Source organism: Molothrus aeneus, chromosome 3 (genome assembly GCF_037042795.1).
Source record: "Molothrus aeneus isolate 106 chromosome 3, BPBGC_Maene_1.0, whole genome shotgun sequence".
NCBI classification, from domain to species: domain Eukaryota; kingdom Metazoa; phylum Chordata; class Aves; order Passeriformes; family Icteridae; genus Molothrus; species Molothrus aeneus.
In genome coordinates, this window is record NC_089648.1 from 67,152,019 (window position 1) to 67,177,172 (window position 25,154).

Genomic DNA, 25,154 nt, shown 5'->3' on the forward strand with positions numbered 1-25,154 from the left:
ATTTAGTCGTCAGCATAAAATAATGTGACTCATGAGTGTATATACTCTACAGTGTGTCATTCTGGGGAGATTACACAAGCTTAGTGTTGTCCAGGAATTTATAGTCAGCATTGCTGAAAAGTGTCTTTGAAGCATTATACTGATGAAAACACTGTTAACCTTACCACAAGGCCAGAGAGTTTTTTGCCTGCAGTTTAGAGTAACAAATAAGTTTTGGTAATAATTTATGGTGCTTTTTCTCCAACTAGCTCTGCAGCTGACAGAAAAATACCTGTCGAATAAGAATGTTTCAGTTGGTTTTGTGTAGCACAGGACAAAGAGATGAGCTGTGGCTGGAGCAGTGCATACACATTGCAGTATTTAAATAGGAAGATGAGCCTCCTGTAGAAGTGAAAGTTCAGTTACCACAAAAACTGTCTCTTTGAATATCTATCTGTGCACCATTCTCCATTTACATGTGACTTGTGTAACTGCTCCAAGAAAGACCAGTAAGATAGACTTGTGTGACAGAGTCAGTCTTTAATGAGCAATTGAGGAGGCAAGTGGAAACTAAAAGCTGTGTGACTGTTCTGCTCCCCTTTTTTACTACTTGTTTTTTTCATATTTTACAGGATGTGGTGAAGTACACCTCATCAGTTTACCTGGGACTAGTAAATACACTCTTTTCTGTTCAGCTATGCTTTGGTCAGTGTGGTCTAACATAATCTGCCTGTGTTGCTTTCATGTGGTTGTGTTTCTTACCAGAATGGCAGCTTGGACTGGGGTTCCAGCCTGTGAGTGCCAAGAGCTCACTCAATATGATAGCTGGAGTCTGTAGCTGGGGCCAGCTGCATTTGCCTCCTCTGTGTGTTTTAGCTCATTTTAGCTGGCTGGCTTCATAGTGATTTTTGACACTCAATCTAGAAATAGTTACTGATATTGTCCAGCTACTTATGAGTAGTAATCTATCAATAGAGGAAGCAAGAATAATATTTTGTATGGGGTTCATTTTATAGACAGATTCTTAATAAGTGAATACCTGACCTCACCTTCTGTGTCTTAAGAAAAGAAGAAAATACTATGGCTGTTTCTTGTAACTCACAGTCATCAGCTTGAAGAATGGTTTGTACATAGCTTATCTTTGCTTTTTGATATGCTTACCTTCTTTGGTCTCCATTATTTCTGGAGATACTTTTAAATTATCTTATCCAACTCTTTACTTTCCTGGTTTTAGTTGGACTGCATAACAATAGATTTTTTGAGTTATATTTTAGTTATTTTTTCTTGGTGATAACAGTAGGGAATAGATGTTTCTTTCTGCTGATGTACCTTTGCATCCTATAAACAGCTAGGTTTATCAGTAGCACTTCTGAGATTGTTTTCCAGTGTCTCAGCAGGAATTCAGGAAAGATCCATCCTAATCAATTCCAGTCAGGAGGAGGTAGTTTTACAGAGATAATCAGAATATCTTTATTGGTTGATGAATTAAATAAACTGTTTCAACTTATGTGCTTTTTCTTGGGGTTTGCTCATTGTTTTTGTGTTAAAAAAATGAATGCCTCTCTTACATATTAGACTAAAAAATATCTGTTAAAAATTCTCAGTAAGACAAAGATAGTAGCCTTGCTTTTGGAACTTACCATTGATACTTTCCATCAGCAGTAATTCCCAGTGTAAATTCTAGCCTGAGAGGTCTCAAAGGTTATTTCTTCTTTGGATATTTCACAGTTCAAAGTATCTAATGGACTTCAGTTTTGTGTGACTATTGCATTGATTGCTGGACTGGAGAAGACAGGACTTGGTAAACCACGTGGTCTCTTAGGCCCTAATATTTCAAATTATTAAGACAACTTATGCTTGATGTAAAAACTATCAGTGAGCAAATTAATTGCATGGATGTCAGTTGAAGATGTCAGTAAAAATCAGTGTTTCAAATGTAATTTTATTTGATGTTACCTTAATCTGAGGGGAATCTGTCAGATACCAAATTCAAGGGAGCTTGTGGACTTCTTGCTCAAATCTCCATACTGCCCAGTGATCTGCTTTTCTTTGATCTTTGTTTCCTGCCATAGCTCAGGGTATCACACCAATGAGCATCTAGTTATGCAGAGGTTTCTAATTTTAAATTACAGACAAAAAACCCAGCTCTTCTTGTTCACTAAGGATCCATGCATCAAGGCTGAGGAACAATCTAATTGCAGTGAGTCAAAGGCCTCATTTTCCTAGTGGTGGTGGGGGGTTTTGTTTGGGGTTTTTGTTTTGGCGTTTTTTTTGTTTGGTTTGGGTTTTTTTTGGTTTTCATAAGAGTTAGAGGTATGACATGTTGCAAGGAACAGTTACTGGCTAAATAATTATAAATAACCAAACACTCAATTTGGATTTCAACAAATGTAAGAAAAATATTTTTTTGGTCCCGTTTACAGGTGTTACTGAAATAAGCATTTTCTCACACCCTAGGGAAAAACTGAAAGTGTTGGCACAAATATCTAATATATGTGAAATAAGGTCTTTACACTCTATTCTTGGTTATGGTTTGAGGATATCTTGCTGCTGCAAGGTCCAAGTTCATTATTCTTGTTTCTCTGACATCCAGTGTTCTCTAGTATCCAGGACTGCAGTGTGTGTAGTTCTCCCTTTCTTCTCAGTCCTTGTGAAAAAGCTGACTTGTTTCATGACTCTGGGAGAAGATTGAAAGTTTTCTTTTTAATCATTGAAGAAGTTACATTAATGTAATATACTGCTGAAGAGCTCTTTGAGATTAAAAGTGTGAACTCTTAAATTTCTGAATGACTTAGCAAGAGTCTTAAGGGGGAAAGATCTTCCCAAGTTTTGTTAGGAAGGGGATTTGTCTTCATCAAAGCATTACCTTGCTTACCAGTCCATGTATGTTATTTGTTTGCTTTGTGTCAGAGGGAAGGAATGGTGGCTATAGTTTCACAGGCTGTGTTAGCACTAGAAAGTAACTGAGACCTGTGCCTTTTCAGTAGCTCAGTTCTGATGGTATTCAGTGATACAGGCTTGACAAGCCCACCCAAGTGAGCAACACAGCTTAGACTGAAAGCAGCATCTGAACTGTGCACAAGGTGCCCGTGTTGTACCTACCAGGCAGGGTAGATGATGTACTCCTGTTCCAGCTTGATGTTGCTCACTGAAACCTCTTCCTGGAGAAGGGGTGAGATTGCCTAAGACACAGGAACTTTTATTGCAAGACGAAATTACTTTGAAATTGAATTCTAATAATATTCCACTTTAAAAAATTCATTTTTAGAATTGTTTTACAATAGAATTGTTAATTTTCCAATTCTCTGTAGGCATCACTATTCACAGTTCATTTTCCAAGTGTTTTTGAATGTAAGTGGTTCAAAAGTTAGTTGAAAATACCAATTTTCTTTTTAAGATGGTAGTGTCATGTCTTTTGATTTCTAATTCTTTTGCTTTACTGTTGCTGTTAAAGGAAAGAAATCCCTTATTTTTTCTGCATCCTGTAGTGACACTTGACATGTTTGTGTGCATTCTTCTTCTAATACTTGTCCATGCTTAGGTAGTCCTTCCACTTTACAAAACTGTACTTGAAATACTTCTAACAGATGGCAAGTGTATGAAAAGCCATTTGTCTTCTGTCTTCTGCATCTCTTTTATTAATTCCCAGTGCAAATTTCCTAAGATCTTAGGGTTTTGCCATGCTTCTAAATGCTGCTGTAATCTCTATATTACTCCCACACCATTGTTCCCTATGGCTTTGCTTAGCTCCTTATAATGGGATCAGCTTGTTCTGTAGCAGAAATATCACAGCAAAATATGACTGCATGTAGAGCAGTGTTGAACTGTTCTCTGAAGTCATATTTATCTAGATTTAGTTTTTGTTTTGTAAATACTAAAGAAAACATCTATTCAGAATATTTCCAGCATTGAGTTCCGTCTGTGAGGATTCTGTAGTCAGTTCTTAAATTAAGAATTACGGGATAGGAGCTACACAGCTTTGAGTATCATTTATGAAAAGTTAATTGAACTGTACCACAACTGTAGAACATGTTCTCATTCTTTATTGGAAATTAGAGTAATCAGAATGGATTCACTCAAAATAAATCATTCTTAGCCAACCAGATTGCCTTCTGTGGTCATCTACTTGCTTTGTTCAGACAGTTCTCCCAGGAGATTTTAAGTCTTCTGGAGGAAATAAATGGAGACAGTGTCTGCAGAAGCTCTCCCCTTGATGGAATATGCGCCAGCAGGTAGTCATGTTTGTGTGGAATTCCATTTGGAACAGATAGACTTCTGTTTTCTCTTGGAATGTATATATAGATGTTCATGTGCTCCTTTTTTGTCTTATTTGCAAACTTTATTCCTGAACTGGACAATTAAATAAGTTCCCTTATTAATAATGTTCACATTTTTCTTTTGTACAGAAATTTGTCCAATATTATCTCAGTGGAAGAAAGTTTTTAGAAGTTTAAATCAAAAGTCAATGTTTACAAATGATGAAAAGGCACTTCTCTGAGGACACTTGAATAATAATTCTCAGATTCTCTAACTTGTTGTACTGTGAAATTAGGTGTTCATAAGCTTGGGCAAGGGGCTGGGCAAGATGACTTTCAGAGGTCCTTCCAGCTTCACCCATTCTATGTAAATTGCATCTCAGTTTCATCCCTACCAGATCATTCTTCATGGTTGAACATTTTGGTGGTCAGAAGACATCAGTTCCTGTATCTTTGCATTGCATTATCATTCTGGTTTCAGTTCTCTTCTGATAATATTGAATTTTTGTATCTTAGGGTTGCTACAGATTTTTCTTGTAATACTAAAAATGATAGAGTAACTGAAGGATTATGCTTGGTATGTGCTCCTAATAGTAATCTATATGGCAACCATCTTCCAGAAAAATACCAGATTGACTTTCTTAATATCTCTCTCATGGGTCAAGTATGCAAAATGCTTTATATTAATACTTCAGTGACATTTATGCCACTTGCTTTTAGAAGTATGGGTTTTGAAGGCGAGCTTTCTTTCTACACTGTATGAAAATATTGCATTTGTATTATTTTTTAAGTATTGATTCATAATTATTATTATGACTATTCATCCATATTGATGTTTAGTTGGCAGTGTCTTCTTTTCAGAGAAAATGGCCAGTTTGCTAGTTGAGTATCTCATAATATCTCAAGGTTTTGTGTACTGCCTTTTTTCTATGTTACAGCAGCAATTTTTGTGTTCCTTCATTTACCACTTCGTTCAGTGCCTTACAAAGACTCATGATTAAGCCTCAGCTTTGCTTATAGATCCTTTAATTAGCAGTCTCCTTGAGTCATACTGAGATATTTGATCTGCAGGTAATTCAGCCAGTGCAGACCCCATTCTTTCAGGCCCATGAAGAGGCCACAGTATGAAAACAATTCAGTTGCCTGTCCCATCAGTGGCCAATTTTGTATCCAGAAATTCTATGGAGAGTGGTCATATGCAGAATCTGCTGTTGAGCACCACTTCCACTGATTCTACAGATGTGAAGAAACTGATGAACAGATAAAACATAACATCATCTGGTCACTGTAAGTGGGCGCTGTAGCAGTCAGTGCTATTCCAGTGGTACAAATTTGTTTCTCTGTATCTCCAAAAAGAAACAGGAGCATAAGATTAACATATTTAAACCATAAAACTCATTAACCTTTTCCCAAGCCAAGTTTTTAATTCATGTAAATTGGTAGGTCTGTGTAGCCTGAAATCCTCAGTGGGTAGATCTTTTTCCTCCTTGTGGCTCTATTGGAAAGAATCCACTAGAATTTTTAATGGGTTAGTGCAAACCTCGGTTGCTGTTATTGGAGTCTGGGCTTCAAATTCGATACCGTGATATTTGGTGCACTTTGATGATTTTACCTAAATGATGGAAATACATGACTGTTCTTAACAGGGTCAGACTTCTAATCATGTCGATTTTAGGTAAAAATAGCAGTATAACCAAATATCACAATTAATAAATCAATACTATTGAGGTTCAAAGTAAGTAGCTGTGTAAACCCATGTAACTTAACAGCTGTTAGCCTAATAGGAATCTTAGCTCAGCAGTAACTTGTTTGCTTTCTTGGCAGAATAAAAAATGAAAAGCAGCTCAGGGTGTGTGTTCTATAAGATTTCCCTGGAGTTAAGTGGTAATTTGACTCTGCTCAATCAAAAGCCATAGTGTTTTTCATGGGTTTTTTTGCACATAAAGGGGAGTGCAGGGGAAGGGAACAGAAGGAAATAGTAGGAAACTTCTTTGTATGCGTTCTCTTTTTTATTCAACAATAAAAGTACATTTTCAGTTCAGCAAGAATTGTTAAATAGCTGCTTAACTTGAAAGGAACCTGAATTTAAGTACAGTAAGTTTAGACTGTGTCACTGTTGTGTTTATTCTGGTGCTTTGCGATTTTGTCATAAATTATGACATAAAAAAATAAGGGATCATAAATTAACTGCAACTCAGAATACTTGGACAACCATTAAAGCTATTTTTTTAAATATGAAAAAACTCATGCTTTTGAAAGGAGTCCATAGCTAGTAGTGCAAATAAAAAGTATAAGTGCAGAACTGATTCTGACTGATGAGTTCTAGGAAGCAAACACCTGAATTTATAAAATTCATGGGGGGGATAGAGATGTATATTTGTATATACCGAAATCCACTCTGTATTCCAATATCAAATTTAGTTTGGGGTGAGTTGGTTTGTTCACTTGTTTTTTTTAAGCTGCAGTGAGCATTCAGACAAATTACTTTATGAACTAGTTTGAATTTTCCACTGAACATGATCCTGGGATACATTTAAAAAACAACAACAACAACGCACCCTTTCCAGCTTAGCAACAAAAAATAAAAAAACCCAAACTCAAATCCTTCCCAAAACCGACCAACCAAACTTGAACAGAGAAACTGTAGAACTTTAAACAACTATTAATTTTCTGAGAATGGTATTTATTTGGATGGGGGACTCCTTTATTTCAAAATCAATCCTAAGTACAGCCATCACTATACACTCAGATTTGTTGGTGACTTGGTATAGAAAATAAATTGTTTGCTACCATTGCACAAATGAGTCCTCTCAGTTCCCATGCTACTAATATATGATTTTTTCCACCTTAGAGGTGAAGAAGTTTTCTGCCATATAAAGCTTTTACTGTCCTTCTTTTGCTTTTCAAAAAACCCTCAAACCCATAGATCTTAGTTTCTTTAGTTTTCCCTTTCTCTTAATGAATTATTGTTTGAAAAACATAAGTAACATAACATAAACATAAGTAAGAATTTTATTCTCCTGAAATACCTTAAAAGACATGGGCAGAATTCATAGATGGTGATTTTAACATTATGACTGCATATGTAGATTGTATTTCAACATTGATGAGGAGACTTGATGGAGCTGACTTGCAAGAAGAATAAAATTCAGCTCAGAAAATGGACTTGTAGTACCATTTTTTGATCAATTTTTTTACTTCTAAACATAATTGAAGAACAGTACATCTTACCCCAGTTTTGACAAAGAGGCAAAAAAAGCTGTGCTGTTATTGGGATTTTTGGGCATGCTTTTCACAGGTGTAAAAGACTTGCAGGCAGTCCTCAGTCTGAAGGTCTTGTTGTTGCTGTACTTTAATGGGCATAAGCTGTCTTCACTGGGTGGCCACTGGGATATGATTGTGTGTAAATACTTCAGGCAAGTTCCACCAGCTAAGAAATAACCTCAGTTTGAAAGAGTGGGTTTTTGGAAGTCTTTTCATTGGTCTTGTGGACCAGTGAAGTTGTGTTCCCTTTTTGTAGCGTTCATCTCCTGGGTGATGAAAGCACAGCCAGTTTTGCTGTCCTCATACAGGGAGTTCATCCAAACAAAATGCAAAGGGATATGTGCTGCCTGTCCTTGTGGTGGTGGTTGTTAATCAGCAACACATGCTTACAGTATTTTCCTGTGAAAGGTTTCCATTGGCCCCTGAGAAGTCATGAATGATTTTGGGGACTGAAAAGGTGGCCAATGGATGCCACCAAATGCATACTTTGTTGCATTGTGGTGAGAAAAGAGCAGATAACGTGCATTGTAGTTGAGACTAGTCCCCCCAAAAATGTGGTGGGTTTGGGAGGCCCCAGTCTGTATTACTGTACTGCCTTGTGTGAATGAGAAACTCAGACTGGTCTAGCACAAAGGTTTTCATGGTGTGTCCTTTCACTCTGCTCTTGCTGCAGACTCACAGAAGCTAATGCTGAGAAGTAAGTGTGTTGTTAGGAGTCTAGAGATTTGCAGATACAGTAGAAATCTCTGAGGGATCTACAGATTTTAAAAGTTGAAAGTTGCCTGGTATTTTTTCCACATCCAAACTTACACCCGAATAACTGGAATACTGAATGGCCTCATAGGTGCTCTGGATGTTCTTTTTAATTTCTGAGATTGTGTAATTGCTACTGAGAACTTTTCACAAAGGCTGAGAAACTGTTAAGCATCCAACATTTATTCAGTATGCAAAGTCATTCTTAGAGAGATGTTGTGTTATTTCTATGAAGAAAATAATTAGTAGTGAATTCTGTAACACAGGTGTAGTCATGGGTATGTCATGTAACCACATCTGTTCTGTTTTGGTTTTGTCAATTAATCAAGTGTGAGAACTGCTCTACATTAGAACCTTTTGCTTGAAACACACCTGCACTTGTGTCATAAATTTATCCTCTCTGAAGAACCTGAAAGTAATATGAAAAAACTCAGATGTAGCAGCTACTTAGAAGAAGAAAAAGTAGTCATTAGAAAATAAATGTTTACTTTTTATTTTTAGGTCAGAAGACTTGTCTCCACTTACATGGTATCTTCCCTTACCTCTATGTACCGTACGATGGTTTTGGACAGCATCCAGAGTGCTACCTTCGTCAAGTGGCATTCAGCATTGACAGAGCACTCAATGTGGCTTTAGGAAATCCATCTTCTACTGTTCAACATGTTTTCAAAGTATCATTAGTGTCTGGAATGTAAGTATGACCTGTCAGGAGTTTTGGTTGTTTGTTTTGAATAGCTTTTTGCAGTTGTACTATTTGGACTTGGATGATTGCAGTGCTAATCCTTTTTCATTTTCCATCTATGTATGTCTTCATACAGGGCTGTACAACTTCTAAATTACTTTTCTCACTTGCTTTCACTTTAACATAGTTAACATGTTTTCCCAAAAAAACCTTCTTGACACAACCATTTTTTCCTAAATTGTATCCTAGTGTCTATAATTTTGCAAAATCTGTTCTTCTTAGCTTTTTCTGTCTCTGCTGTTAGAGCAGTACTTTCCATGCAGCATTTTCTACCTCTCTAGATTATTCTGTGTTCCCTGAGACCAGGCATGTCTTGCAGGAGCCTGAATCTAGGTGCTCTTTTTTTTCTTTTTTTTTTTTTCTTTTTTTTTGGTTCACATAAAATTGCCCCTATGAGACTCTCAAGTCGTCTTTATCTGTCTGATGCTTACAGCAGCACAGGCCAGGAAGTGGAGGCCCTTAAACGTTCATTTATTAATCTGTCAAGATGACCACTCTGTTTTATTTGGTGTAGCTGTCTATATTGAGTGTTAGCATTTTAAGTGTCCCTTTAGTTAATTTTTATTTAACTTGCATAACCAAGGGTTGAAAAATAAATCATAATGAGTAATAGGAAAATATCCTTGAAGAGCACGGGTAATTGAGCTACATGCATTCAGTTTTTCATCTTCAAAACTGTGTAAATGCTAATTTTCAGTGTTGTGCAACACTATGTTTTATTTGCTTTTTTCATGCATTTCTGAAATACATTCTTTCTAATTGTTTAAGTGTGGGAAGTTAATATTTCTGTTCCCAGCCAGTTTTTGTGGCTTCTAGATATTATGAGTAAAGTGGCTGCAATAACTTGTTTTTATTTTCAGTCAGAACTTTCTGATGTTTTTACAGTAACAAAGAAGGTCACCTACCAAATTTCTTGATATTGTTATTTTTGTGAGAACTATATAAATTGTAGTATAGCTGTTCATCTCAATAGTGAAAGCTGGGCAGAGGAAACTTGATGACAATCTTTACTTGAATAAGTGAGAGAAGAGCAGGTAGCAATTAGGAGAACCTGCCTCTTTTTCACCTCTCTTGCCTTAGAATTTCAGAACAGTTGTTACTGAAAGTCGGCTGCTCATTGCCTCAAAGCAGCACAAGAGTGTTTCAGATGTTTTGTTTGTTTGCATTAGAGGCTAATGGGAAAGACCTAAATTAAATACATCTTGATCTTTAACTGGGTAGATAGACATGCTTATTTAATACTCCTTATAGTAAAATGTCATTGAATAAATACCACAGCATAACTGGCTAGCTTCTTGCTTTTTTTCCTTTGTCTTCAGGCCTTTTTATGGTTACCATGAAAAGGAGAGACAGTTTATGAAGATTTATCTTTACAATCCTGCAATGGTAAAAAGGTAAGGATGTGGAAGAACAAACTTCTGTCTGGTTTCCTTGTATCTTGAATTAAAAAGTCAGGTTTGAAATAAGATTTACCAGTAACTTAACAAAATCTCCAAAATTATTGTCTCATGTTTTTCAAAACACTATAAAATTTACCAATTTTAAACACACCAATAATCTTTTAAAGCAGTAGAATGTTGGAAAAGCAATACCAAAACATGCTTGCCTTTAGTTGTTCTGTGTTTACTGTAATTTGTGAACACTTAAACAAATTTGCATCAGCTTACTTTTCCTGTAACTCTTAAGGAAAACAATGTAGCTGTCTCTCATATGGCTTCATTTCATCTGTTAGGAAGTAAATTTTGGTAGATTTTAGTTCCAGTAAAAATTACTAAATTTAAGATTTACTTGGAAAACTGAATAGCTTTTGTTATTCGACAGTTTCTCTATTTCTCAATAGGGTAATGTTCTGTTTTATGAAAGTTGATTTCAATCTTACTGTAGCTGCAGTAAATTCAGAAATAAATAAGGAGGAATTATTTTCCAAGCATAAACTAAAATCTCTTGAGTGTGTGCTATTACATACTGTAACTTTTTTTTTGGAAGATCCAATATATGATCATAAGACAGGATTATCTGGTTTTTCTTCTAGGCAAGTGAAATTTTGCATTATTTAAAATTTCTGTATTAATGGATGACGGGAAAGTTGTTTCAAAATTTGGAGCTCCTCATGTTTGAATTGCTCCTATCCAAATAAGGACTGAAACTTCACTTAAATTATTCCTTTCTTTTTTCAGTATAAAACTTTATTTTTAATCCCAGTTTGTTACATTTAGAAATGCTTAGTGCTTTTCTTTGTTGTATAGTTGTATACTGTTAATTTGAGATAAACTTATTGTGTCAGTTTACAGTTATCCAAATACTTGCAATTATTTTTAATGTGCAGCTGTCTAAAAGAGAGGATTTGTCCTTCTGCAGAGTTTTAAAATACTTCTGAGTATACAGTATGTAGCTTGAAAACCATGAAGGACATTATATGTATCATATATATCGTATATATGTCAATGAGAACTAGAGAGACTTTCAAACTTGTTACTGCTGGGTAGGCATGCAGCTGCCACAGTTGTTCTGTTGAAAGATTTCCATAGCCTATAATGGCTTTTGGATCACTTGCAGGAATAGAATATTGTAGGATTATTTTTTTCAGAGTTTCATGGTTTTTTAGCTGAAAGATTCAAATCTCCTTTGCAACTAACACACAAATATTGTATCATTATTAGCAGAGATAATTTTTGTTCAACTGTTATTGTGAAAACACAGTTCTTAATTTAAAAATGCAACAAAGGCAAAATTTAAAATGTCGATAAGTATTCTATGTTTTGATAAAGTCAAATATCAATATTGTTGTCCTGAAATAATTTTTTATTTATGTCCTAATTTGTCTTTTAGAGTTTGTGAGCTTCTGCAAGGTGGAGCCATAATGAACAAATCTTACCAGCCTCATGAAGCCCATATTCCCTACCTCCTCCAACTCTTTATAGACTACAATTTATATGGAATGAATTTAATAAACCTGGCTGCTGTGAAATTCAGAAAAGCAAGGAGAAAAGGTAAGGTGTTTATTTCTTAAGACCAAATAATTCTTTTGAAGGCTAAAAACTACCATTTTGTACAAGACGTCACTCACTGTCAAGCTTTTGCTTTATTTTGGCTGAATGAGTATCGTGTTGTTTCCCTGAAGTTCTGTGTCAAAACAAAGTCCATATGTAGTTTTTTTTCTTTTTTTGCCTCTGTGTGGGGATTGAGGAAGAGCCTGCTTCCCGAAATGAGATGCTGTGTGTCAAGAAGCATGTGTTCTGTCAGCAGTGCCGCTGTGACCATTTCACAAGATGACCACACCTCTTTTCTAGAAGATGAAAAATTGTTGATGTTTACTTGAAGAATTGACATGAAAGATAGCACAAATAATACTGTTGCTTAATTTTTTAATGGTTTTGATTCTTACATCAATTCAAATCCTTTTTTTTTGTTGTTGCAGTAGCATCTTTACAAAATTATGGCTAAAGATTTTGCTCTAATCACAATCAGTGTTCTTAATTAAAATGCTTGTGTTTGTGCTGAAGTCATTTGCTCTAAGGTAAAATTTGAATTATTAGTGTGTTAGCAAGGGAAGCATTTTAAGAAATTAATTTGGCATTTTGGATGTACCACTGACATAAAAATTAAGTTTGGTGAAAACATCCTTAATTCTTCTAAATTCTTCATCGTAAAGGAGAGATAACAGTAGAAAAAGCATGCCTTTGGTACATAACATTTAGTAAAATAAGTATTGATTACTTAAATAATAATTGTTCCTACAGCTAAAGCAAAAGTTGAAAGAAATGGTGAAGTATCTTTCTGTAAAAAGGTAGACCAATAATCGTGCTGAATTTCCTCTTTATTTTTATGCATGTATATTCAGATGGCAGTGGATTAGCCCATGGAGTTTTATAACTAATTCTTGTTTAAAGGAAAACACTTTTCATGCCCAACAATAGGCCACACTTTTTGCTAGTGTCAGAACTGTAGGAAGGCAAAAGCTCTGGCATGGACAGAGCATTGTCAGGGTTTTCAGTCCTGAGGAAATACAGTCAGGTACCTTTAGTCCTCCAAATATTCAAATCAGCCTTCTGGAAACATGCGATGGGATTGTATCAAATAGTTGCTTCCATTCTTTTTCCAATGCTCCTTTTTTCCCCTCTTTTAGATGATAGATGAAAAACATAAGCTGTTTATATTCTCCTTCATTATTTATTTATGGATGAGAAACCTAAGTCTTGAATGGGAACAAGGGGATGGAAGAGGAGTATGGGCTGAGACCAGTGTACTTTATTCTTATAGGGGAAGAATACAATAAAATAAAAGGAAAAAAATGACACTACTTTGTCTGGCTTGATCATATACTGGCTGCAGTGCTCCTAGGAAGATGGATTCTGCTTTGCATGGCTCCACATCACACATGCATCAGGAGCCTGAGCTCAGTCTGTTGGAGTCCCCAGGCACAGGATCACTGCCTATTGCTCCTGGCACAGCAGCCGAGCGACAAATGGTTTGTCCCTGGTGCAGCCTTACAGAAGCACTGCTGTCAAGAGCCTGTCCTTGTACAGCAGCCCTCTCTGAGCTCAGGCTGTTGGAGTGGTGTGGAAGCACTGCCTCTGCTCACACCTGACACACTTTAGCTGCCTGTTCCTCAGCCTCTGTTTTGTGGGAGTTCCTTTCAGTCAGGTACAGCTGTGTCACACAGGCCAGACCAAACATTGTTTCTTAGACAGCAGTAAAAGCCTTTGCCAAAAGATGTGCAGCAAACACTTCCCTTACTTCCCTTGCAGATGATATGAAAATGAGTCTGGCAGTTAACACGTTTGTCAGTGTAAGCAAGCAGCCTCAGGAGCCTGTTCATAGTGGTATTTCTCTCACTGAGATAAGTCAGTCTTTTTGAAGGCTGAGAGAGGTCAGCATGCAGATTTCTTGTAGCAGGACTATTCTGCCTTCATTAGCTTGTATCCAGAAAGTGCAGCAGTTCATTTCTTCAAGGCCTTGTCTTTATGGGCTGTGAAGAAGGCTGCCTATTCATTCATGCACCACATACCATTGTAACTGTTGCAAAACTTTTATTTTCAGTAGCTGAATCTGCTTCTGTAATATGTCTCTGAAAGACCTTGATGTGTCATTGCTACTGTATTTAAAGATCTTTATATCAAGAGAAGGGAAATATTGTGTGTCCTTAAATTCCTGTCCCTATGATTAACTTTACTGAAGAAACAAACTAATGCAGGAATTTGAGCCTCAATTTTTAGAAATATATGAAAACAACAATGATAGGGAAGAAGAAATGGAATAATGCCCTGAAACTGCTGTGGTGTGGTATTTGAAATGCATATAATTTTAAAAAATAATAGTATATATTTTACCAGTTGGCCTATAACCTTGCATAACTGCCGTGAGATGTATTTTCCTTTAAAATATATGACTATTCAGTCCTATTTCATCAACTTAAATTAATCAAGCTGCAGATGAAAAATAACAAGAGTTGTTTCCATGCATAGTCAGTTTACATTTTAATACGGAGAATTAGCTGACGTGCCACACAGTAAAAACATGGCTGTGTTTTTTTCCTGGACTAGCTGGCCAGGACAAGTCAGCACTTTTGAACAGCCCAGACAGTAAGGTTTGCTAGGTTTGAGCTGGATCTGTGCAAATGGGATCAGATATTTTGTGTTGTCTTTCCAGAATCACCTGCTTAGGCATGGAAGTGCATGGACCGTAACAGTGCAGGTGTGGCTGAAACGTGAGCTGGCGCTGCATGAGCACAAGAGTGTCCTTTCAGCCCACATGTGCCATGCCTGTACACTGGAGAGTCTGATGTAGGGACAGGGCTTGCAGGAACCTAATCTGAGTGCAGTAAGCTTGGTCTGGAACACATGGAATTAAGCCTGCTTGCTTCTGTTTGTAGCTTCTAAGGTTCTTTTGGCATGGTGCCTGCCAATTGCTTCTCTAGTAACTTAGCACTTTTTGCTACATGAGGATAAACCCAATATTCCAAGTAGTGCAATTCACATGGAAGACTATTATGAAATTTTTAGAATAAAAATACATGTTCTAATCAATATTTAATTACTGAAGACCTCTGACAATTGAGTTAATTGGTGTAACTTGAACAAATGCAGGAGTGTTTGCTATGGCTGAAAGGTAAATTGAATACCAGAAAGCTGCTAGTGCATGACACCAACATAGCTGAGAAAATTCAAGGTTCAAGCTAGTCCTTTAGGTAGAAGTGGAGACTGAGTCATTTTCAAAGTCTTCTCCCATTCTACCTCCCTCCAACTCCATTCCTGAAGCCTAGAATTTCTTTCTTGTGCCATATCCTGAGTATATTTTCTTTACCTTCTCTGAAAAATGAGGGTTCAGGTGGAGACCTCAAGAGAGGTAGGAATTCTTCAGAGAGGATTTCACCAGCATGACTTTGGAGCACACTCCCTTATATGGAGACCTCTGAGCAAACGTAGAGTGTTTTCTTTATTTGTAGGTCAGATGTCTGCCTTCATTGCAGGTTTCCACTTGCTGCTACTACCATTGTATCTGGACTGTGTTGTATATTCCCTTCCAGCTAACAAATAAGAAAAAGGAAAAGTAGTGTTTTCTTTGGCTTCTAATTTCCATTGGGATTTGAACTGTGGACCCAGAAAATTCTGAAGTTTACATCAGACTGTATGATTTATTTTGAAATTTTCACAAATAGGAAAAGATTGAATTTAGGCTAAGATGTGACTGGAATGCAACAAATGTAGTTCAAATAATGCCAGTGTGTTGGAAATATATTTTTCTTTTTTATATAAACGTGTCTATGTGTTAGAAAGAAAATTAGTTCATTTATATGATAGCATAGTTAATGGGTGAAAATGATATCATGCAGTGCTATTAATTCTTTCGGAGCATGTGGACTGGTAATATTAAATAATAAATGCAGTTATGTAATGATATTTGTAAAAAATATTGCCATATAAATTAATTAATTTCTCATTTTACTTTTTTCTAGGTGATACATCAGGTGTAAGTAAACATCATAGAACTCATTTGCCAGAAAATTCAAGCAATGTATCTTTCACTGAATGGGAAGAAGATGAAATACCAAGGTCAGCATCCCAGGTTTTTCTGTTGTATGCTATATGTTCCTATATACATTAACTTGAATATAATGGAGTTCCAGTCTCTCATTTAAAGGATCCTTATATGTTTTGCATGTTTAAAAAAAAAAGTGATTATGTGACACAAATGATCATTATTTAGTCTTGGTCACCTGATGCTTTGTGGTTTATGGTTATAAAAATCCAGCTGGGAAATAAGGGGCAAAATTCTACTTTCTGGGTTTTGGAATGATGACTTTGATGATGATGAAGAGTTTGATAAAGAGTTAAGCAAATTTAATAGTTATAGAGAATATTTACACATCAGTTCACAGATTATGTTTTCGTAATCATCCTTAACTAATGTGACTTCACTGTGAGGCCACGTCTCAAATCTCAGTTTGATTTTGGGCCCCTCACTACAGAAGGACATTGAGGGGCTGGAGCAAGCAGAGAAGGGAAATGAAGCTGGTGATGGGTCTGGAGCACAAGTCCTGTGAGGAGCAGCTGAGGGAGCTGGGGTTGTTTAGCCTGGAGAAAAGGAGGCTCAGGGCTGACCTTATTGCTCTCTATGACTCCCTGAAAGGAGGTTTCAGCCAGGTGAGGGTCAGTCTTTTCTCCCAGGTAACAAGTGGGAGGACAAAATAAAATGGCCTGATGAAAGGGGAGTAATAAATAATAACAATAATAAACAATTAATAAAATTATTTATAGTAATTTACAATAATTAAAATAATAAACAATAAAAGTGCCAGAGGAGGTTTAGATTGAATATCAGTTACTTCACTGAAAGGCTGGTCAGGTATTGGAATAGACTGCCCAGGAAATGGTGGAATCTCCTGGAAGTGTTCAAAAAATATGTGGATGTGGTGCTTGGGGGACATGGTTTAGCAGTCTTAGATTAATAATTGGACTTGATGATCTTAGAGGACTTCTCCACCCTTAAAATGACTCTATGATTCTATGAATAGTGTGCTATCAGGGAATTCAGTTTGTCCATTTCGAATGGTAACTACAAAGAAACTCAGCTTAGAATTTTCATCTCTGTCTCCCATGCTTTTCCTTTTTCTTAGGCATTTCCTACTCTACAGTTTGTAATTTGTAATCATTTTACTTCCATAAGAAAATGAAATATTTTTGGAATTTTGTGAATTTTGTGGCCAGAGTTGGGGAGGGGAGAGAAACTCACAGTATCGGAAGCTACTGATTTATATCATTTATCTACAGCAAGTTCATTCTTTAAGCTGTTTGCTAATGATTGGCAGGTCCTTCTGTCATCTAGTAATCTTCTCTGTCTTTGGGTGGATCCTGTCATTCTTCTCTGAAAAGTTTATTGGGCTCAATATGCCACACTTCCTGCTAGTGTTAGATACTGGGAGTTTTTGCCTCCTCAGAAGAAAATGTGTGCATTAGGCCATACTTTAGGTTTTTCTAGCATGCAAAAAAACATGAGCTTGTGTTGATTACATCTGGTTTTCTGATTCTTTTACTACTTCAAGCGAATTTTGTAACAACATTCATCTGACAACTTCTGGTCACTTTATGTGCAGTTGTTCTTGGGCTGTTTCTTCCTTTTGGCTGCATATTTCATTCACAGTCCATTTCAATTTTTTTTTTTTTGCTTGGTTCTGCAAGCCAACTTACGTAAACATTAAGGTTGGATCATAAGTTAGACCAGGATTATCTGATGTTACTTTACAAAGATCTGGGGAAGGCAGATAAACAGAAAGCAAAGTAGTACTTCCTGGCTGTCAACACCAGAGAGGGATGAGCTCAGCAGAGCAGGAGCCAAGGATGTCTCCTCATGGCTGTAACCACAAGTCTTCTTTCCTCCTCCTTCCACACTTCCATGTATACAGCCAGGGGTGCAGCACCTCACTCGTGCCAATCCTTCTCCAGCACTCACATGTGTTCCAGAAGTGGGACATTAACAATAATGGGGAAAATACCAACTCTGTCCATTTCCCTGGTAGTCATTTGCTGTATTTCTACCAGCAGGAATTTATTTCTTCAATGTAAAGCCTGAATACTACATAATATACCACACAAATTCTCTGTACATCATGTGCAATGATATAGGTAGTTCCTGATACACTTTACAGTTTCATTTATCATGCCAATTTGGCTTGTGAGCATTTTAGGATTTATTAGGACAAAATGTTTCTCTTCTCATCTGTTTCTATTATTCTACTTCTCAGTTAACCTGCTTTTGTTTTCTGGTAATTCTATGTATCCAGCATGTCTACTGGCTTGCCTTATCAGGATATTTCATTACTACACTGCTGTATTAATGAGATGTGAAGTAAGCTCAGTCACAGAAAGCTCAGTCACATGGTCTATACTCAGTTCTACACATTTTGTATCGATGCTCTGTCCTTTTTATATAACCAAGAAGAATTTCACATTTAGTTAGCTACTAAAATGCTTTAATAAATTAGGAACTCATTTATGATTCCTGCAACTGAAATTGTTTACATTTGATACAGTGTTAAATGTTCTTTTGTCTAGAAAATTAATTTTTTTATTAAGGGTGTTCTAGCATGACTGTCTTCCCCATGCTGTAGGACATACATGCCATAGAAAAGCAACAAATGTAAACTTTTCCAGTCCTGATTTTACTCTGTTCTGTATCTACACAAAATTATTTGCCTGTTAAAATTTCTCCTGGATTATTTATGGGAGTCATCAAGTTCAAACAGTGTTCTTGTAATCAAACCAACCCCTACTGCAGTGCCACTTTCATATTGCCTTCTTACTTCATTTCCTTTCAAATTCTGAAAATTTGCTTCTAGGTTGGCTTAATGGATCTATAATTGTCATGATCAGCCTTACTGAGGGTAAATCTGACCCAGATAGTATGATATACCTATCCAAGGAAACCCTTTTAATTGTTTCCTGAAATGATTGTGACTCAGCTGTTTCTACTTTTGCAGGCTACAGAATTACTCAATAGCTGTAAAGCTGCCTTTCTTCCTTTATTTCTTTTTTCTTGACAAAATATGTTCTGTATTCCCAAAATACATACTTGCATAACAGCTGTATTCATTTTTAGTTTCATGTGCAATATCTGCACAGTCCCCTCACTTTATTATCCAGTTCTCTTCAAGTTCTATCCACTTCAAATTGAGACATGTAACTGTTTTGTGAATTGTTTAGCAAAATTGTTTTACTTATTGTAATTTTATCACTTGACTGCTATTTTCAGTAGCATTTGGAGTTTTTTCTAAATATCACTGAACTTACAAATTTCTTTCCCTGTCCTTTATATCAGATATGAAGATCACGTAAATCTTTCCCTACCTTTCAGCTGTATGCTCAAGTTATTACTTGTTCTGTCAAGAAAAAGCAAGAAGGGAAAAGACAGTCAAATGCTGTTTGAGACCACAACATTTCTAGGCCTGTCTTGTATTCTTAGTGACTGGGATGTCTGTTTGGATTCATTATCCTTTGTGTACCTTAAGAATACATTTTAGAGATAGTCCAACACGTATCTGCCAAGTCCTTGCTGTAAGTGGCAGTTAACAAGTTCTCTTGTTTAAGCAAGTAGGGTCAGTGATTGGGCATTTCTTGACTTTGGAACACAGTATATCACTTGGCTGAAATGCAATTCTGAATACCTGGAAGGTAATATGCAAATTTAAAAGTCACATGTGTAACATGGACAGCATTTTGCTGAGTAAATACTAGTGATGGTTCCTTATTTCAAAAAAACATTTGAGAACTGTGTCAAATTATCTTGGTGACTGAACTCTGTCTTTCATGCTAGAGAGCACCTTGCTACTCAGACACTTAGCAAGAACAGCATTCAACCCAGCCATGTCCTTTTCTTGCTCCTGGCAAATCTCCAAATTATTGATTGGCTGCTATGATAAGTGCACTGTATTAAGTCAAAGACATTTTTTAAAATGTAATTCTAGAATGATTCTGTTATCAAATAGACAAATGTCCAAAATTTCTAGTGCCTGGGAATCCCTGTAAGGCTTTTAGGTATAATACTTGCCAGTGTTATTGCACTGAAACCTACAAAGCCTGCCCTAAAATGGGCAGCGGTCACCTGAACCTGGTAGTGCTGTCCAACAGTTTTTGACATCAGGAATTCTGGACATGAGATCCATTTTGTTATCCCATTCTGGCAGCTGATAATAAATGATGAAACACTTCTCTGAGTTCCATTGAGAAAACTTTCTGGTAAACATCAGACTTAGAGTATCTGCCAGTCAAGTCTACCACTTGGACATAATGTGTTAAAAGCAGAATGATTGGTAGAATGCTTTTGAGAAACACTTTCTTTTTTTAAATCTTAGATTTGCTATTAGACACTAGTTTATATGGAAGTGGAGAGATCTGACAAATAACACTTCTGCACAGTCTAGCAGATATGTAATGTTGCAGATTTTTGCTAGGCTTGTGACTGTCATAATTGCTTTTCTCGCTTGTCAGCCTGTGCATGTTTTTATTTAGCTGTTTGATTTTTTAATATAATGTGCACATTATTTAAGTCACTTGAACATCCTGAAAACAAGGACATGTTTCCTGCCATGAGCAGAGCATGGAAAATTATTATGTGAAATTTTAGAGTCCTTATCAGCACAGTTGAGTAACACCTTTCAGATACTCCATGAAGTTAGTTTTTGTCTCTTGTGCTCAATTTAGCATTACAAATACCTCAGATCGGGTCATTACAGAACTTGCTTCCTTAGACTGTCATTAATATTGGTGAATTAAGATACTGACCTTGTTGATTATTCTTCAAGGTAAGGGCATTGATCTTTGCATATAGTGAGCACTTTTTAAAAAATGTGCTGACTGTATCCTTAATTCATTGTCTCAATGTCTGAGCAACCAGACCTTGGTAGTTTCTTTGAGCACATGTTTCATCCTAAACTATAGTTTTAATCTCAGTAAATAGTGTTACATTCTTCATTCAAATATTACATTCTTCAAAAATAAGGGCCATTTTCCCTGTTCTCAAAATAATGTATTTGGTGATTTTTATACAGAAGTAAAATGGATTTCTTTTGCAGTTTTTCACCTAGTGTGTAGGTATAAAAGGCAATTTAAAATTAATTAGTATGAGTATCCCAAGTAGCCTAGCCATGGCAACTCAGTGTTGTACAACCCTGATTTATCTTGCTTCTTTAGAGAGTAAATTTCTGTTCACCTGCAGCTGGGTTCCTTCTACACTACCTCACTCAAGCCTGTCTTTCATATACCTGTATTAAAAGTTGTATCTTGTGAACAAGTCTCTTTACATGCCTTCTTACAAAATGAAACATAGGTGCTGTGAAAAGCTTTGCCTGGGACTTGCTAATTTGTCTTTCCCAACCTTGTTCTAATACAGATATTCTCAAATCATGATTTTGGCATTACCTAAGCCACTACTCTTCTTTGCAAAATTGATGCATGGGATGTGAGGCAGGTGATTAGTCTGTTGTATAAAGCAATCTGTATTGAACAAGCCACTTCTGAATATATTCCAAGGCATTACAACTGCTAATGACATGAAATACTTTATATTTTCAATCACCTGCCACTGGGAGGAGACTAGACATGTTCTGACTTCTTCATGCTATCTTCTCACCTGCTAAAACAGCACTGTAGCTGCTGAGAAAATGTGTGTTGATCATGGAGAATGGGAAATACGGTTACTTTGTGTATTTTCCCAATATGTTGCACGCATTTGTTTTAGGTGAGCAAAAGCATCAAACCTAACACCTGACCAAGCTGTTGCCAATACTCATTTGAACTAGTTCCCAAAGCAGCACGTAACCATGTTAAATAACTGTACTTCAGGACAGTTTGTACTCCCCCCTCACCACCTCATGGTTTTGTTTTAATCAACATAAGTTAAAATGTTAGAAGGGCTAGTTAAAGCTGCTCTGCTTTCATATGCCCTTCAAGGGTTTTCCTGATGTGGGAGCAAATGACTTCTTGGCCTTTGTGGCTTACCTGAATGTTGCAGAAGCTTGTAGTGCTACTGCCATGACTTCAACTAGTGCAAGTGTCTAGCAGCTCACCTTAACAAGGATGTTAAATGCCAAGCTAATGAACTAGTGGTATTGGGAAGACATTCTCTCAAGTCTAATGAAGAATTTACTGTGTGTCAGGTGTCTTTATCAGCTTCCATGTAACTCTTTAGAGTGTGCAGTTTTGACTGCCAGCCCTGCCTTCAACATGGAAGTGTTAATGACAACTATAATGATAAATCCTAGATTTGTTTCAGAAAAGGCCTGTTATTATCTCAGTGTTTTTAATTTGAATAATATGCCATGTAAATTGAAATACTGTAGTTTTTGACAGAAAGGCTCCTCATCTTTCTATCCAACCCCCATTGGTTTTTGGGGTTTTTTATTGTCTTTCAAAAGAGGAAATCAGTGAAAGTGGGAAGCTCAGATCTTTGATTTTGTATCCTCCAGACAAGTCAGAGCAAGTCTTTACCAAATGTCTGATGTCTCTGACCACTCTGTATCATAGCCCTTTTTGCTTGTTCTCAGAAGTGTTTTGATTTTGTAAAGGGAGCTAAGAATTCTTGCAGCCTCTTCCCTCAGTCTTGTTTCCCAGTGCTCTTGCAGTCATTTGTTACTGTGGGATCAAAATACAAGCTTCAGCTTGCCTCCAGTTCCTGTTGCCCACCTGTGCAGGCAGAGCTCTGTCTGATTCCTTTGATGAGTGAACACCCAAAGTTTGTGACATGAAAAGTACACATTTTGAGCATGTTGTGGGCTTGTTTCCTAGCTGGTGGCATGACTGGGAACGGAAGGATGTAATGGCAGTGGATTGTCTTTAAAACTGTGCATAGAACCATAAAATAGTTTGGGTTCAAAGAGACCTTTAAATGTCATCTAGTCCAGCTCTCTTGCTATGAACAGGAACAGCTTCAACTACTTTAGGTTTCTTAGAGCCCTGTAAGCTGACATTGAATATTTCCAGAGATGGGACTTCTCCCACCTGTTTTGACAGCCTGTTCCAGCATTTCATCACCCTCATCATAAAAAAAAATCTCCCTTATGTCTAGTCTAAATTTACCCTCTTTTAAAACCATTTTAAAAGAGGGTTTACCCTCTTTTAAAACCATTTTAAAAGAGGGTAAACCAGTTTTAAACCAGTTTAAAACCATTACCTCTTGTCCTATTGCTATAAGCCCTACTAGAAAGTTGAAGAGCTTGGAGTGGATTTTCAGTGTTGCCCTAAATGATTTTAAAGGGTAAACAGACTTTTACAAGATGGTTTCTGTTTGTTACCTTCCTCCATGGACTCCTTAAAATTTGTTCACTGACAGCAGCAGGTGGAAGGTCACTGACATTTGCAGATCTGAAAAGGCACAGCAGGAAGGTGATCAGATAATTGTACAGCAATCTTAATCTGTTTTTCTAGTATTTCAAGTCTTCATCAAACTAGCTATCCTTAATGTGGTAGGGTTGTTAATACTCCCTTTCTTATTCACCAGGCTAAAGAAAAAACTCCAGAAAAACTAGTTGTAAATGTTAAAGTGCTCTGCGTTGTTCTGAACTGTGAATGAGATAGAAAAATTCTTGCCACTGTGTTTTCTGGGTGCATGATCCTCCCTACACACCCTGTCCTATTGGCTGAGTTATATAGAACATTTAATCTTGTACTTGAGGAGAAGAACATTATTGTAATTGCTTTAGTAGTTGGCATTATCTACCAGCTCTTTATCTTCTCCTCACAAAAGAAAAAGCTAAACCCTTTAAGTTGAAGGTACAGATTTTCTTATCTAATTAGATTTGAATATGATCATTAGTTTAAGGACTTGCAGATGAGGATGAGAACTGATAATTCTGCAGTTGGTCACTCCTGTTTCCTCAAAATAATTTTCAATATTAGTCCAGTTAAAAATCAATGATGATGCATGTTTCAAACTCAGTGTATTGATAAAATTAATCTGTGGTATTTATGTTGTCACAGCTCTTTAATGTTGAAAGGTGTTGAGCCACAAAGTACCTGTGAATTGGAGGTGGATGCTGTAGCTGCTGACATTTTGAATCAACTGGATATTGAAGGTGAATTGTTAATAACTTTCCATGTAAATGGTTTTAGAACAGAAACCATGTCATAGTTCACTCTTCTTTTAAAGCTCATCTTAATTAAATCACAATCCATATTTCAGTGTTAGTGAATTGTTGATCTTCAAATTTATAAAGTTAAAAAAATAGTTAAATCTGAAAGAAAAGGGGTTATAAAAATAGTGTCTTATGAGAACAATATAAAGAGGGGTTTTTAAATACATAATAGAATGTTTCAGACCTATAGGAAAAATACTAATGGAAATACCAATATCATGTGTGCATCTATGTGTATGTATGTACATACACCCATATATACATATATACACTACTTGGTGGGAAGACAAGAAAAAGCCAAAGATCTAGATTACAAATAGGAGATCTAGAAAGCAAATGAAGTTACACCTTAACTTTTACATAATACCAAATCCTAGAGTAAGGCAGGAATGGCAATTAAAAAAATAACAGGCTAGAATGACAAAGAGATGAGGAAAAGTGTTAGAATCCAATTTGGGGAAAGAATGCTTTGTCATTTTGGCAGATTTCCCTTCATGTATAATTGCATATTTCAGCCCAGATTGGCAGGAACCCTGGTTTGCAAGCTATATGGGAGGATGAAAAGCAGCGACGGAGGCAGAAATGTGAATCTTCTCAGATTAAGCCACCTGAGTCACAAGGTAAAAAAAACCCAAACAATTGAGCAGCTGTTAATCCAAAAATTTGAATGAGAAGCAAGCATGAGGACAGAATTTAAATTGATGTATCATGTTTGAGGGATTAGATGTACTGTTTTTTTTACTTCCAGGCTTACTGATGGTCCAGTATGTGTTTTCCAATTTTGAAAGCAAGATGATGTAACCTTGCCTAACAACATCATGATTCAGCTGTCTGCAAAACATTCTAGACAGAATGAATGATAATGGTAGTTAAGATTGTGTGCTTTGTGATGGAAAACATTTAAATACCAACAAAACTAAATCTCTTTATCTTGAAGCCTTCTATTGTAGTTTATGCACAAGGGCAGTCCCATTGAATTTCTGCAGAATTATAGCTAAGGTGTTATTAGATTAAAATTCTAATAGGATAGACAAAC

The 25,154-nt window shown here is 36.4% G+C and overlaps 1 protein-coding gene across 1 annotated transcript in view; it reads left to right on the top strand.

Moving 5' to 3' along the window:
• The first annotated feature begins 8,526 nt into the window (after positions 1-8,526).
• The window catches only part of REV3L (REV3 like, DNA directed polymerase zeta catalytic subunit), a 70,853-nt gene continuing 54,225 nt past the window's right edge, over positions 8,527-25,154 (top strand). Inside the window, exons 1-7 of the mRNA XM_066546128.1 lie at positions 8,527-8,530; positions 8,754-8,943; positions 10,314-10,388; positions 11,824-11,984; positions 15,950-16,046; positions 23,964-24,058; positions 24,634-24,738. Of these exons, the coding sequence (XP_066402225.1) occupies positions 8,527-8,530; positions 8,754-8,943; positions 10,314-10,388; positions 11,824-11,984; positions 15,950-16,046; positions 23,964-24,058; positions 24,634-24,738 (727 nt within the window). The remainder of the gene's footprint in view (positions 8,531-8,753; positions 8,944-10,313; positions 10,389-11,823; positions 11,985-15,949; positions 16,047-23,963; positions 24,059-24,633; positions 24,739-25,154) is intronic.